We start from the raw sequence: 16,396 nt of genomic DNA, 5'->3' as shown, positions 1-16,396 counted from the left end.
AAATTAATTATTATTTCATAATAATCAAGATTTATATAAATAAGAGATATAATATGACAGTTATAATTTACTATTGTGTATAGATTTGTCCAGCTCACGCCAACAGTTACAGCCTGCGAGAAGAGAACCACTGGCAAGGCAAATGTTAAGGTACTTGATGTTGTCCGGGATTGAATGACAACGGCGAGCCTGGACTAAGAAATATTGATCCAAATAATTCGACTGCAAGATGATTCGTCTAATCAGCTAGAAGATGAAGATGATAAAAATATTATTGTATTTTCTTTTTGAAAAAATAAATTTAATTAAATAGTATAAACTAATCTATTCATATAAGCAAAGTTACAATAATCTTTTCAGTAAATTTTAAATTTTGAAAATTATTTCTCTTGTTTTTTTTTTCCCTTTTACTACAGATAACTGGTTATAGAGAATTTGATTTCTTTTCTCTTTTTCCTTTCTTCATTTACAAATAATCATGATTGATTTTTTTAAAATTACTTCTTTATTATAAATATTTTTTATTACAAGTTTTTTTTATTGTAAAAATTATTTTTATATCACATGGTAACAATGCTTGGTTAATGCTAAATCAACTAATAATATAAGATCATAGTTATTAAATAGAGATCCGCCAGACGAGTAAACTTAAACTTAATTAATATGATAATTAAACTAGTTTAGGTGAGATAAAAGATTAGAATAAGTAAAAACTGAGTTGAGTTGTGACCAGCAAAACCCGGATGAAACTTGTTTTTTTAAATATATTTTTTTTCTAGCTAAAAACCTTTTTGTTTTTTTATTTTTTTAGATGATTATTAATTAAAAGTTCGAAGAATATTTATAAAAAATTTGAAATCTTTTAATATATATACTTTATGTTTATAAGAACAAACTATTTTTCAATATAAGATTTGAAACTTTTTAGTATATATATTCTATATTTACAAAAAAAAAATTATGTTTTTTCAATATAGGATAAAAAAATCTTTTTGATTTAAATATTTTAACTTAAAATATATTAACATAATATCTTTTTAACTTGGAATAAAAAAATCTTTTAAAATAATCTTTTTAAAATTTATTATTTATAATATTTATACATATAAATTGTTTTTTAATTTTTTATATAAAACATTAAAATTTTAAATATATTTTTTATTTTTTCCAGGTTAATTCAAGTCAATTAGTATAACTTAAGACCTAGTTCCTTATCCAAGTTTGAATCGGGTATGATAACCATTCATGATGAAATTAAATATAAAAATAAAGGGAAAAACAAACACATTCTAAAAAAAAGGTTAGTATAAATAAGATTGAATAAAATAATTAATATTAATATGATTGAAACTCAAATATATGAACATCAAATAATATTTATCAATTATCAAGAATTAATTGAGTCTTGGAGATGGTCACATCAATTAACAAATGAATAAAATATAATTATTATTGTAAATCATTTTCTAAAACAATAAATTAATCAACTGTCATAAATTAGTCTATGCATATAAGCAAAATTTTTATTTTTTTTAATGTTAATCTGAAATTGTTTTTGTTGGTAAGAAATCATGGATGTACAATTAACTATTAAAATGAAATTTAATAATATATGTGAATCATATCCTCCGGTGTTTAAGATTTAAAAAATTTACAGTAAATGCTAATAATATTTGAGGAGTCTATATTACAATGTTTTTCTTAACAATTGCTCAAACAAAAGTTAACCACAGTTTCATAAATCCAAAGTGGCCGTCTTAAATATCCTTTTTAAGTACGTCTAAAAAGATATTAATTTATATTAAATGCCTACTTACATTACAGTGGATAATAGCTACAGTGCATGGATTGAAATTATAATTATCAAACCTGGTTGGAATTTGATGCAGTTAAAAGATTAGGTTATGAATTATATAGATTAATTTAGAAAAATTAAAAAAAATTGAAAATTTAATATTTAATATTCCATATAAAAAATTAAAAAAACAATTCCTATGAATATATGCTATATGTATTATAAATACTAAAATTTAAAAGAATATATCAAAAAGTTTGTTATCTCATATTAAAAATATAGTATTTTACATTTTTAAGTTGAAGCATTTAAATTAAAAAAAATTTATTTCACATTAAAAAAATAATTTTTTTATAAACATAAAGTATATATACTAAAAGATTTCAAATCCCATATTGAAAAAATAATTTTTTTTCTTGTAAACATGAAATATATATACTAAAAGGTTTCAAATACTTTAAATCTCACATTGAAAAGATACTATGTTATATTTTTAAATTGAAATATTTAAACTAATAAGTTTTTTATCCTACATTAAAAATACATAATTTTTTTCTTGTAAACATATAATATATATATACTAAAGGGCTTCAAACCTAATATTGAAAAAATAGTTTTTTTTTTAGGAACATAAAGAATATATACTAAAGAGTTTCAAATCTCAAATTAAAAAAATAAAATTTTTTTCTTATAAATATAGAGTATATATATTAAAGGTTTTCAGATCCTTCAAATCTCATATTCAAAAGATATTATGTTATCTTTTTAAGTTGAAGTATTTAAACTAAAAAAATTTTATTCCACGTTGAAAAAATATAACTTTTTTTTTTAACATAGAGCATATACACTAAAAAATTTCAAATCTCACATTAAAAAAATAAAATATTTTTCTAATATTTATATAATGAACTCTAAAAAGGATTAATAACCAACTATAAAAACATGAAATAGAGGAGTTTACAAAAAACAAATCATATTTGGATAAAAAAAAAGGTTCAGCTTGGTTTGCTTGGATCGTGATTCAACCAAATTTTGCCTTATTTTTACAATATTCGATCTTTTACCTTACCCGGACCGGTCCAACTATCAAGTCAACTCGTTGGACCTTTTGGAATGGTAGTTTGGACACTAGCCACCAGCAAAGATGTTAAAATGCAAGTGAGGTTCTGGCCTAGCGGTGGGAGGGGCTTGTCCCCTTCCTCCGCACCTGGGTTCGAACCTCACCATGCACGCCTGTCATCCCCGCGGTGCCTTACCTGCTCACTGGGCTTGCAGGATATTCAGTGGGCCGTGGGGATTAGTCGTGGTGCGCGTAAGCTGGCCCGAACACCCCACGTAAATCAAAAAAAAAAAATGCATTGTTACCAATAGTCAGATTCAATGGGTGTAAGCCTATAAATATCGGTATTTTTTTAAATAATTTTTATTTAAAGATATATTAAAATAATATATATATATTATTTTTAAAAATTTATTATTAATAGAATCACATTTAAAAACATAAAAAAAATTTAAAATTTTGTAAAATTACTTTCCAACTACAAACACAAATAATAATCAATAGTTGCCCTCTTGAATTTCGATCTTATCACCCACTTCATTTAATTTTAATGTCTTCTAACTTTTTATTTATTTAAACTAGGACATGTTATTTATTTTTTCCATTTTCTAATGAAATTTGGTCAGTTTAACCTCATTTCATTAATTCATTTAGCATTAATAAATAAATAATTATTTATGTATGAAAATAAAAAAAATCAATTAGAAATATTCTTAATAAAATAAAAAAAAACCATGTCTTATAAGGTTAAAAAAATCAATTAGAAATATTCTTAATAAAATAAAAAAAAACCATGTCTTATAAGGTTAAAAAAATCAATTAGAAATATTCTTAATAAAATAAAAAAAAACCATGTCTTATAAGGTTGGATTGTAAGAATAAAAAACTCGTGGATGTCCAATTCTTATGCATAGATATTATGCATCAAGTTGTTTTTAAACTAGTTGATCATTATCATCTCTGCATGTCTTGCAAAACAAAAAAGAAAAATCTTAGTTTTGATTTTCATCTAATTTCTAAAATCTCTCATAATATCTTTTATTATGGATAACTTGGACTGTACTCATTATTATAATTGATGGTTTTGCTTGTTCAATAAAAAAATTTATTCAGTGATGGATAATCTTGTTGTGTGTAGTTCCGCATCATGTGATGGTGAAACTATTGCATTAATTGTCAAGAGACAACAGTTATCTCTTAGAATTAAAAATGTAATGTTTATTATAAAAAAAACTTACTCAATGATGGACGATCTTGTTGTGTGTGGTTCCACATCATGTGATGGTGGGACCACCATATTAATTGTTAAGAGACAATAGCTATCTCTAGGAATTAAAAATGTAGTGTTTACTGTGAAAAAAATTATTCAGTGATGAACGATCTTGTTATGTGTGGTCCAGCACCATGTGATGGTGGGACCACCACATTAATTGTCAAGAGACAAGAGTTATCTCTTGGAATTAAAAATGTAATGTTTACTATAAAAGGTTAGAAAACATATTTGAAGAGAAAAGAAAAAGGGAGAAAGAAAGGAAGAAGAGACAGCAGAGTAGTCTGTCTTTTTTCTTTGATTTCTAGCTAGTTTACCGTTGGATCAGGTTGATATTTTAACAGCAGCTTCTAGACACGTTACTCTTCATTCTAATGGTTGGATTGAATATTGGTGTTATGAAAGCTGACTATTTTGATAAAAAAAAAAATAGGATTGTTAGTATTGTGAGTTTTTCTAAAATACTTCTTCTTTAATTTTGTTGTATTCCAAAAATAAGTTGTTCTTAATAATATACATGTTGTAGCCTTAAGTTGAATTTAAGAAAGAATAGTTGTGAACTCAGTATTTGTTGATAGTGGAAGTTTTTAGGTGGATTACGGTCCCGTGATTTTTGTCACATTAAGTTTTCCATATAAAAAATCTTGATATTAATTTATATGATTGTTGCTTTATATTTATTGATTATTTGATCTTGATTTTAATTATGAAAAAAATAAAAAGAATTGGAAGTTATAAATTATGAATTGATCCGAATAGATTGGTGTCCAATTATAAATTTATTTATAAAAAAATCTTACCCAGTGATGGACGATATTGAGGTTTGTTCATGCCTTCATTGTGATTCCCTGAAAAATTTTAAAAATTTCATTTTATATAAGATGCGTTCAATTTCATAGATTACGAGGAAAGATTCTTATATATTGTTGGAGAATTTCTAGCCAAGCTTGAAATTGAAACCTTATATTTAATAGATTGATTAAAGATATGAGCTATTGAAACTATATTTATTTAACAATATAAATAATATAATTTAGCTTGAAAAAATACCTGATTTTAAATAATTAAATATGAATATAATTAGATGAGCATTTACTTCAATAAATTATACGAACGGCCTCATAAATAAATTTACGAACTAATAGAATACAAACAAAAAAAATTCAATACCATCAAATCAAAATAACAATTTAAAAAAACTGAATTGATATCAAGAACACGGTTATCGGTTGTTAGAGGAGCATTGTCTTTCATATCATCCACCATTCCATTCTCCAAATAGAATAAAGACAAGCACACCAAGCATTCTTAACAAAGTTAGATAGATTAATGTTGTCTTCTGCTGCAGATACATATTTGCCGGTTGCATTGCTGCTGCTCGTTCCAATGGGTTTGTCGATGCTGCAATTGTGTTAAAAAGGATGCCATATAGTTGTGACACGAGGAACTTCAAAATACAAGTACCTTCATTGCTTACATCACGTGGGACACCAAATAAGATTGCACGGTGCTCCTTCCCTGTTTATCTGTATCTTTTTCAGAGTCTGTTAAGCACTATGAGCCAAGAGATGAATCATCTATCTTGTTGCAATACACAAGGGTTTTTGTTGAACAAATCTTGCATCTTCCTCGACAAGATTTAATACGAATGAAAGGGCATCAACAAGGAACAGGTTTTGTCATAAACACTAAAACTCAAGCTATTTACCATAATCAAGATCATCTCCAATTTAATATTTGCTATTGAAGGGAATTATCTCAGTGCCAATCAAAACATGAAAAATAATTACTAAGGAAAACCCTATGGTTAAAAGAAACAATAAGAAATTCTATGCAATTGTATTCTCCTTAGGTTCATCTTGGATTTCCAGCCCTCCCTTACCATTATCATGATCCTTGTAGTACCTCTTCCAGAACCAGTGCTGCTTCCACACTCTTTCCACCATTTCATCAATTGGGATTCCTTTCGTCTCGGGTAGAAAGTATTTGGCAAAAAGGCACATTACAGCAAGCATAGCACAGTATAAGAAGAAAGTCCCGGCTCGCATGTGGCATAACATGGTGAGGAATGTTTGAGCAACAAGAAATGTAAAAACAAAATTCATAATAACAGCAACGGAGAAGCCAGCACTTCGAGTCTCTATCGGGAATATTTCACTTGGGATTAGCCATCCCAAGGGACCCCATGACCATGCAAAAGCAGCCAAGAACACACAGACCAAGACGATCACAAGTACGGCATAATGCTTCGCCACAACGTTTGTGGAGTGCAAATGCACTGCGAGGATTACTCCAATTGCACCCTGTAAGGAGCAAATTATGAACTGGTTTAGAAGTGCTAAAACAGAGATCAGCAGTGGAAATTGGAATCATCAAGACGTTTGTTTTTGGCTCACCAAAGAAATGAACATCTGAATGGCTGCTTCAATTAGCAATGCTCTTCTACCAAATCTATCAACCACAACAATTGCAAACGCGGTGCCTATTGGTTTAACTGTATTAGTCATTATAGCAGACATCAATGATGCATTCTCACCTAACCCCATGGTTTGAAAGAGAACTGGGGCATAAAGCATGACCACACTGATGCCTGTGAACTGCTGGAAGATTTGAATAAGTGCACCGCATACTAGTTGAGGCCTACCCGACTGTTTCCAAAGGTTCTTGAAGGGATGCCTGATTTGTCTACTAAATTCAACAGCTTGCGAAATTTCTTCGTACTCTTTATCAACATTATCAACGCCTCTAATCTTCTTCAAAGTATACAACCCTTCTTCATCCTTCCCTCGTTCTATGAGGCTCGTCGGAGTCTCCACGATCATAAGAGAGCCAAGGAGGAGAAGTAAAGCAGGGCATGCTGCACCACCCAGTGAAATTCTCCAACCATAGGGGTGTAATTTTGAAGTGGCATAATTGATCACATTAGCTGTTAGAATGCCTATTGTGATAAGGAGCTGAAAACAAAGATTAAGGCCTCCTCTGTACCTTGCAGGTGCAATTTCTGATATGAATAATGGCACTGCCTGCATTAGAATTTCTCTTATGAGTTATTTGGAAGCAGCAAACATGCTGAAAGTGATGTAAAAGTTGAGTAAAATAATGTGGTGTTCTGTTATTCCTTTCTGTACAAAGTTGAAGATCCCACAAATCACTCTAATATATTGTGTTATAATATGTTAGTCGACCACAATAAGAAGCAATCCTAAGCAAGAGTAGGTAACTAAGCAGTGAGTGTTCATTACTATTCTCTAACAACCTTAAAAAATGTATGAAGTAGCTTCTCAAATAATTATCGGTACTGCCTGATATATATGTTTGAATTTCACCTGGTTTCCAAAACCAATTCCAGCGCCCAGACAAAGCCTTCCAGCGATCAACATGCCAATGTTGAGAGCAGCAGCATTTAAAATGGCACCAACAAGAAAGAAGACGGAGGCAATCTGCATGGTGGGTTTGCGGCCCCTTTTCTTGCAACAAATTGAGCCGATAAAGCAAGCTACAATGGCTGCAAGGTAGAGGGAAGATGTGAAGAGCTGGAGAAGTTGACTGTTAAATTTGCAGTAGTTGTTTGCTTTAGCTTGATGCTTCTTGACATAAACTTCAGGGAAGAACTTTTCCAAAAACATATCCATTCCTGTCACTCCTCCTAGAATCATATAAAACCACAAGTACGAGAAAGCAACTAACATAAGATTATCTGTGCTTTGTCAGGCCAAAAAAAAAAAAAAACTAGCATGCCTGATCTAGTTTAGGTATGTACCCGAAATTCCAATGTCGTACCCAAACATGAGACCACCACAGGCTGCAATAACGGTACAAACGATGACCTGCCATGTAAGCTTGGCAGGTAAGTCCCGAAGAACACCAGATCCATCGACCAGGGTTAACTCGGGCATGGTTTCACCTAAATCTGATACCTCTGAAAAATAGAAAGAGTTTTCACTTAATAACAATATCAGATAAGGTCACTTTGCTTCTGGGATGAATAGGAAAAGCTGCAACATATATTCATGACAGTCATCTTTAGAGTTTGAAGTTCAGAAGAAGTTTGTTACCTAGGAATTTGATAGCAGATCAGAAGCATTTAGCCAGGTGGCAGAAATTAAGCAAGGATAGATTATTTATGAAAGCTAAGCAATGGTTCTTATCGTATCAAACTCTTCTAAGTGTATCAGATTTCATTAACTGATTCCTAAAATCTCTCTTTTGGATAATTTTTTTTTCTTTGTTTGAGAATGCACCTGTGGATAACTTTTCTGGACTCTCCTTTTATCTTATATAATTATTCTCTCCAAATCAGCAACCAGCCGAGTTAACCATAAAAATACCTCCTTCTGCTCTCTGATCGGTATTCTTCAGCATGAGTTAGTCATAAAAAACAATAAAGAAACAGAAATTAAAAATGAGTTATGGCAATTTAATTTGTCAAATTAACATGGCCACGATACCTGCAACTCTGACATGCATAGATATTGTAACTCATAAACAACACTCAGCAATAGATTGATAGTTTGTAGAAGAATGTTGATGGAGATTGCCTGATACTGTTCCCGTCTCTTGTGCATCGGATTCTTTTAAATACCACTTATATCTCACAATGGGGTCTCTCTGTTCATTCTAGACACTGCAAAATCTTTGGCAATTTTTTTTTTTTGAATCTTTTCCTGTCATTTAAATCCTTAACTACTGATGACTCTGCCACTGGTTTATATTCTGCAAAAATATTTTCTTGCCTTTCCATAACGAAACGATCAGTTTCCTTCCAGGAATAGCATTAATGCGGTTGAGAAATATTTTCTACAAATAAGCATTTATGACTGCTGCAACAAATAGTAAAAGAAAGAAAGGACAAGAACTTAACGAAAATAAAGAAGGAAATAAAAAAAAAATTGATGTAGGAGCTTTTTGGAAAAATAGATATTTTCATTGATTAGTTTTACTTTATTATTTTTTTTATTTTTTAATTCCGCATTATTATGTTTTTCAATTTTCATTTATTTGAAAGAAATAGTTTTACTAGTTTATTTTTTATTCACTACTACTAGGGTAAAGAAAATTAAGTGTTGTTTTTGGTATTTAAGGGTTTTGACTTATAATAAATTTTTAAATTTCCATCAAAAAGCTGGTTTGACGTGTTTGGATTTTTTTTTTTTTGGATTTGAACTTGTCTATATATCTAATAGATGTTACACTTTGCTGGTATTTTGGATCACATCCAGTTTGGGATTTTTTATTTTTACCTGGGGTATCCTTAATTTTTCATGTAAATGAAATATGATACTCAATTCATCTTGGTCTCGGGGATGTCAACATAAATTCTCACTCACTGCTTCAATTTATTCATAAAATTACAGAATATGGTCTCTGCTGTACCTGAAGAAACTAGGAACAAGAAATGGTTGAGAAAAGCCCTCTAAAATCTTTCCAACACTAGAGGACTAGTGTTCTGTCAATCAAATGAGAAAAGGCCAGTATATGTTCAAATATGCATCAGTGTATACATATGCATGCAGGAAATAAGTTGATCGGGGATTCGTACTTAGCTTCATGAAGTGGCATTGACATGTGATCTGATTTAGAACAAAACTTTCTATTTACTATAAAAAGAGAGAGAGATTGGAAAGTTGGCTATACTGTGGAGAATGAGAGAAACTTAGGTTTTAACCTTGTCAGTTGCCGTCAGCTTGACTCGACAACTAATGGCATTTCAACTCCTCTCGCGTACATATGTACAGAAATATAATATTTGCCATTATATGATACCTCAAACTGATCCGTGTAGCTGTCACTTGCCTCTGATTTTGTAATCTTAACTTCAGAGTTCATAGTGTTTTTGAGTGATTCTGTGACTGGTGGATCGGTCCATCAATCTCACGTTCTGTCTTCAGGTTCCAGGATCCTGCTTGCATAACCCCTGCTTGGCTCGGATATGGTCATAACAGTTACATGAACAGTTGATTTTCCAGGATCCTCTGTGTTTTCTCTGTCATTTGAACTGTTAATTTCCCCTGCCGGATATGATGGGATGACATTAACTTCATCTTCTGCCAATATTTTTGATTCACTTTCAAGGTCCCTGATGGATTCGGAATTTGTAAACGCCACTGCTTTAAGTGGTTCCATAGTATTTTCTTGGCTATCTAGTCTTTGATATTCATCATCCTCACTGTCTTGTACATGATTGAACTTCTCGTTGTTTATAAATTCACTCGCAACTGCTTCATTCACATTATGAATTATGTCAGCTGCAGGGTCCTGCAAATGAGGAGTATATAGTCCCGGTCAAAGTCACAGAGCTGGAAAGGAGTTACTAGTATTCAATTGCTGTGAAAGCAACAGAGAAGAACTTGCAAGTGAGAGGAAAATGAGGGTATAACAAATTTCATGCTCTATTTAGTTTAAAGAATGAGAGGAAAAAGAAAAGAAATTCAAATCTTTACAACTGCAGTTCCATTTCTTGGCAGCTTCAGAAGCAAAGTCCCCCCCCCTCATTTACACCCTCATTTTAGCAGTAGAATGGGTTGTAAGGAAAAACACTGCTTAGAACATCATATTACCTTTGCTTCAAGAGTCACTAAGATATTTTCACCATCAACTGCCGGTTTTGATGGGTCGAAGACAGCCTTTTGATCTGCCAAATCTTTAGGGTTCCCTTGGACATCCTTGGTGGTTTCTGAGGTGCCAATGGCACCTGCTGGCTTCAACAAGTCTCCAATTTCCTGATCTGCTCTCCCTGTTCCAAACCCGTCAGTTTCCTGGCTGTTGCTTGAATTATCAACATCCTCCATTGCTTGAGATGATAAGACAATTGTTTCATTTTCAGTTAATACTCTGGGGCTGTAGTCATGGTCCTCTAGGGAAGAGATGTTGGCTGGTTTTACTGGTTGCTCAAATATCTCCTGTCTAGTTGAAAATTGAGGTTCACCTTCACTGCCTTCAAAAGACCTTAACTTCTCCAAATCTTCCTTTTTATTTATCGATGGATCACTAACTTCACTGATGAGATTAACTTCTCCAGCAACATCTCTTGGACGATTAGTTGACTCCTATTCAATGTCACATAGCTTAGTTTTTCTTCATGTTATTTTTACTAGCTAAAAATGTGTAAAAATAATTCTTTGGTGCAGAAGTTAGAAGGAAAACGAAACAATACTAGTAAAAATTATCCATAATGTCAAGATGACATTAGTACAATGATAAGTGGAACAATGTAGGGAACATAATATAGGTTGACATGTGACTACCTCTTCTTCTACCATAAGTCCAGGAACATCTGAAGTAGAATGCTCCCCCTCGGATTTTGAAGCATCAATGTTTGTTTCACTGTCAGCGAGTCTTGCAGATGCTTCTTCAAGATGCTCGAAAGATCTGGGGCTAATTTCCTTCTGTGTTTTTGACAGTTTTACAGGTGCCTCATTACCAATCGATGTTTCTGATTCGTCATCTATGTTTTTCCTGGATTTTAAATCCTCCATGGTTTCCTCGTCATCAAGCGATGATCCCTTCATATTCTCCATCTCAATAGTTTCTTCAGTAGGCTTCCCTTGAGTGTTAGACGGTTCCTGCTCAATGCATGGTGCATCTAGTTCAGATATCTTACTAAAATGGGCTTTTGTGTCTTTATATCAATGACGAAAAAACCGTTGTATTCATGCATGGGAATGAGAAGAATGGGACATTTGAAAATTACAAGGATTTAATCACAGATGAAAGCAGTAGAAAATGACATATGAAAACGAAAGATATGTGAACACAATTTTACTGGTTTCCCTTCATAAATATCGAGCTACTGAAGGATCACAGACCTCAGATTTTTCAGATTTGTTATCAATAGATGGGTGATCTACCGAATCATTTACCACATGAATGGTATCTTGAGTTGCAGTCGGATGTAATCTTTCCTCCATATCAGTGGACACCAGTTGACTGAAATCTGATGAAGAACCTATATCTGCTGGGATCCTATATGCTAAAACAGACTTTGGAGATGAGGATAGACTTGAGTTGGTAGAAGCTTGTTCAACTATCAATTCTGGCAGCATGCCTGATGTAGTGGGATCATTAAAACTTTGGTTTACCCCAGAAACCCCAACTTCTATTAATGTACTTTGATCTTCTCTACTGCCTTGAGTTGAAGTCGGGTTGTCTTCAACCTCGACTGGCATTGAAGTGCTCTTAATGTCTGAATGTTCAGTCAGCCTTTCATAATCTCGGTCAATATCTTCAATAGATTCTAATTCTTCCACGCTATTCTTAATGTGAACTAATGGATCATTCACATTGTAAGTAATGTTTGCATCTTCTCTAGACTTCTCAGGAGAATTTAATGATTTGCTCTCTATATACTTTCTAGATTCTGAATTACTTTCAACATCTGGTTGTGACTGATCACTTACGAGTACTTGTATGGCTTTTTCAGCTCCACTATCTCTGTCTTCATTTGATTTCGAGTCTTCTAAGTGGTCATTTACGAGGAGCCTCGAGTCATTTACATTGCAACTGCCGTCCATACCCTCTACAGACTTCTCAGGATTAATCAATGATTCGCTTATGATATTGCAGTTAGATTCTGAATTACTTCCCTCAGCCGGTTCTGATAGATTGGCTATCACTACTTGCATCATGGATTTTTCAGCTCCAACATATATGTTTTCATTTGATTTCAAATCTCCCCTGTCATCGTATGTGACCGTGTCATCTGCATCGCAATTTATGTTCATCTCTTCTGCAGAATTCCCAGGAGCATTCTTTGATTCCTGTTTTATTTATTAAGTTGCAAAGATGAGTCCAACAGCCTTTTTCTAATTATTTTCTTATGGTAGGGAAAGATGAATTAGAATATACAAGATACTGTGTTCTAATATTAGGAAAGAGAGTTAAATACACTGGAGTCTAAGCCTGTAAAAAAAAAATTGATGGACAGCATAAGAAACTGTAATTTGATCCAAGTTCATCCGCAAACTGCAATATTGTATTATATTAAAGTTATTAACTGACCTGCGGCTTCTGAAAGTACACCTCAGAAGGTTTTTGTGGCATTGAATCCTCCATCAGTTGCGTTCCTTCCTGGGAATGTTCAGGTGGAACTACATCTGAAGGATTAGAAGGCCTCTGCTCCCTTTCCTCTTCGACTATGTGTTTGACATAATTAAAGTGTTTTGGATCAATGCTCATTGAATGGGCTTGATCCTCTTTAGATATTTCAGCTTTTGAAGATGATAGCGACCACAGTGATGATGAAGTTGGATCCTCGGGTTCATTCCTGAAACTTGAAAACCCTTCCTCTGTAACTACCTCGTATATTTGTCTAGTTACGTTTTCATGTTCTTGAACCTTTGGAGCAAGAGGCGAAGCTCCCCACATATCTTCACTCCCGGAAGTAATTTCCTGTTCACTATCCCCATCATAAACCAAGGACTCACCATCATTGGATGAAGCAATTCCATCTTCTGTCAGAGGGGGTGAACCGATCTCTGAGACCTCCACTTGCATGTCAGAAGCTATGGAATTGGTATGGGTATGCCAAGGATCCTTGTGCTTGTAAAAAAAATGTTCCTCCATTCCTGTGTTGTAAATTGCAGACGGGCTGGAATCATATGAAGGTTCAGCCACAGCACTAGCCTTAGGAACTGGACAAGGGAGAGAGTTCGGTGCACGATTATAGAACACTTCGGGAAATTTGAACGTTGTTGGCTGTAGACATTCTGAATTCTCAGCTGTCTTAGCATTAAAAATGTTTTCTGTAGAAGAAAATGGTCTTGGCCAAATTTTCTTTTGCTTGATTAGATCTGTGTCCCTTTGAATATCATTTCCGTCACCTAAACTTGGATCCTTGTCATGAGATTGTCCCGTATTTTCACCTTTGCGTTTGACTCTGCTGGTTTCAACTTCTCTATCCCGTTCCCGTTTGTTAGTAACCTGATTGGAAGATCGGGCTTCTTCCGTCACAAGATCAGTTACAGTCACATCACGGCGCAAGGTTTCACCACGTTGGAATAATGAATGATCAGCCAGCAGGCCATTATTTTCGTTGTCTGCAAAAAAGTTTATTGATTCAGTCTTAGTAGCAGAGGTCTCTGGTATTTTTTTTCTTGGTTGATGAAGAAACTAAAACAGAAGTCTGTCTTACCTAATTGCATTTTAGATCTAGAATATCCTGTGCCCTCATGTTGATCTAATTGTGTGTTCTCCAGGCGGGGAGAATATCCCAAAGAGAAGCTCTCATGCCTGCAGAAGAGCATTTCTTTCAGGTGATCTGCCATAAATTCTTGCTGGAAACTGTCTGCCATGAGATTAGGTTTTTCTTCAAATGGTTCATATGGAAGGTCAAATGGATTTTGGGTTGGTAACAAAATAGAAGGGGCTGAACTAGGTATTCGGTCATCTGAACTCTTAGAAACATGGAAAGTGTTGCTTCTTGCAACCAAAACAGGATGCATTGTACCTGGAGCAGCCCTACTACTCATTTTGAATGACTTTCTTGCTCTACGTCTTGCAATTAGGCTCTCCAGCCTCCTATTTCTTTCTAGCTCAGAATCCCCGAGATCCATGAGATTCTTTTGATCATTCGCAGTCCATTCTACAGCCTTTTTGCAACCCTTTTCTGATTCTTCTTGTTCATCATCTACTTCGGAGCTTGAGCTCTCCGACTCCACCTCACCACCAACAAGAAGTTTTGCAGGCTGCTCATTAAAGCCATCAAATGAGACAGTCTCAGGATTTGATGGCTCGCTGAATTCTGAAATATTCTCACCAAGGGAAACATTGTAAGAGGAACTTTCTCCACTATTCAAAGCATAGCTCGCTTTCTCCTCCATGATTACTTTCGGTTTTTGTTCGACCAAGGCAGTTCTGCCAATGAAATCATCATTTGAAGGCATGGAGGAAACCATGTTCTTTTCCTCTTTAACAGCGTGTGTATTCGATTTGTCTTTATTCTCGTTGACGTTTCTCTGCAACATTCTTCGAGCTTCAATAGAAGAGTTATCATCTCTATTGGCAGCATCAGCTGCGTCAGATGATACTCCATGTTCCTTCCTCTCAACCACCCCATGTTTTTGCGAATTCAAATAATAACGGATAAAAACAGCAGTGCAACCAAGAAATGTTAAAGAGTAAATCAAGAAATAGAAAACGGAAGGAAAAAACAAGTATAAAGCCAGCAAGGTTAACGAAAAACCTGAAGCAAATGGATATTTTTGTACAAATGCAGAGCAAGAACTCATGGAAAGTTTAAGAACTCTCCACATGAAAGCTTGAAATTCCTTTGTATCAATACCCATTTTAAAATTTTATCCCTAAAGCAATATAGAAAGAATCAAAGAGATTGACATTAATTTAAACATGTAATTCACAGGCTGCCTCTTAACTATCTGCAGTTTCAGACTCCCAGTAATGGAACTCATTACATAGGATAATAATCTACATGTTAACAGACTAACATTTCAAGTATAGTCTTTGAAAAGGTTTTCTTATTGCATCAACCAGAAGATGCAATATCAATGGCTACCTAAACAAAAAGAAGGATTCAAGCCAATCTTCTGATCCCAAAAAAGAAAGGGGAGCTTGACAATGAGAGCTCAGCTCAGCTTTAACCAAGAATGACAGCCAAGAAAAATCTTTTAACTGATTTCATTTTTAGAAATCTTTGGTTGGTTGTGAGCTTTGAGAGATCCTTTTATTTAGGACTTCCACTTGTGTTTTTCTGTTCTTCTCCTGATTCATGGGTTGACAGGGGACAAAAACGAAAGAAAAACAGGTATAGGGAGTCAGAGACAGTTACTATTGCTGCAAGAGATTGGACCTGCAAGATCTTAGCCCATTGTTTTACTCCATATCTCCATTTTATTTCATTTCCTTGCAGGCCTTGGCGTCGGTGGAAACTGAGATTTTTTTTAGCTCCTGATTCCCATCTCCTAGTCTCATTCTCGTGTTAAAAGGCACGGAGACTGTTAAAAGATTTTTCTTTTTCAACGTTCTTGCGATGCAGGACTCAATTTATTTATTTTTTTGGTTACAAAAGAAAAATAATAGAAGTTAAACATTTTTTTCTTCTTAGAAATGCAATAAAGAGAATAAGCAGTGATTGGCCATGATACTATCCTCCCTTTATTCTTTTTTTCTTCTTAGAATGCAATATTTTTAGATAATCGTGTTTTCCTGGGTTAAATATTTTGTATTTTAATAAAAAATTATATATATAAGTTTTTTAACATGTTTCGTAGTTAAAAAAATTTTAAGTGAAAATTAAAAAGTTTATGTCTATACATAA

At 33.4% G+C, this 16,396-nt stretch overlaps 2 protein-coding genes across 2 annotated transcripts; both read right to left on the bottom strand.

Annotated features, from left to right (window-relative positions):
• Positions 1-5,954: 5,954 nt before the first annotated feature.
• On the bottom strand, positions 5,955-8,021 carry LOC105131074 (sugar transport protein 8). Its single transcript, XM_011033847.1, has 4 exons — positions 7,886-8,021; positions 7,452-7,771; positions 6,522-7,148; positions 5,955-6,428 (listed from the first exon to the last, which is right to left on the bottom strand). The coding sequence occupies exons 1-4, from the start codon at positions 8,019-8,021 to the stop codon at positions 5,955-5,957; spliced, it is 1,557 nt and encodes a 518-aa protein (XP_011032149.1).
• A 1,975-nt stretch (positions 8,022-9,996) lies between these two features.
• LOC105131154 (uncharacterized) lies at positions 9,997-15,407 on the bottom strand. The gene is made up of 6 exons (XM_011033989.1): positions 14,255-15,407; positions 13,123-14,159; positions 11,931-12,881; positions 11,370-11,687; positions 10,683-11,171; positions 9,997-10,380 (listed from the first exon to the last, which is right to left on the bottom strand). Exons 1-6 carry the CDS (start codon positions 15,405-15,407, stop codon positions 9,997-9,999), a joined length of 4,332 nt encoding a protein of 1,443 aa, XP_011032291.1.
• Between the last annotated feature and the right edge of the window lie 989 nt (positions 15,408-16,396).

The sequence above is a fragment of the Populus euphratica genome, unplaced genomic scaffold, assembly GCF_000495115.2.
Source record: "Populus euphratica unplaced genomic scaffold, PopEup_1.0 scaffold76.1, whole genome shotgun sequence".
In the NCBI taxonomy this organism is placed as follows: Eukaryota; Viridiplantae; Streptophyta; class Magnoliopsida; order Malpighiales; family Salicaceae; genus Populus; species Populus euphratica.
Note: the sequence above shows the minus strand (reverse complement) of the source record. Positions and strands in the feature narration are given on the sequence as shown.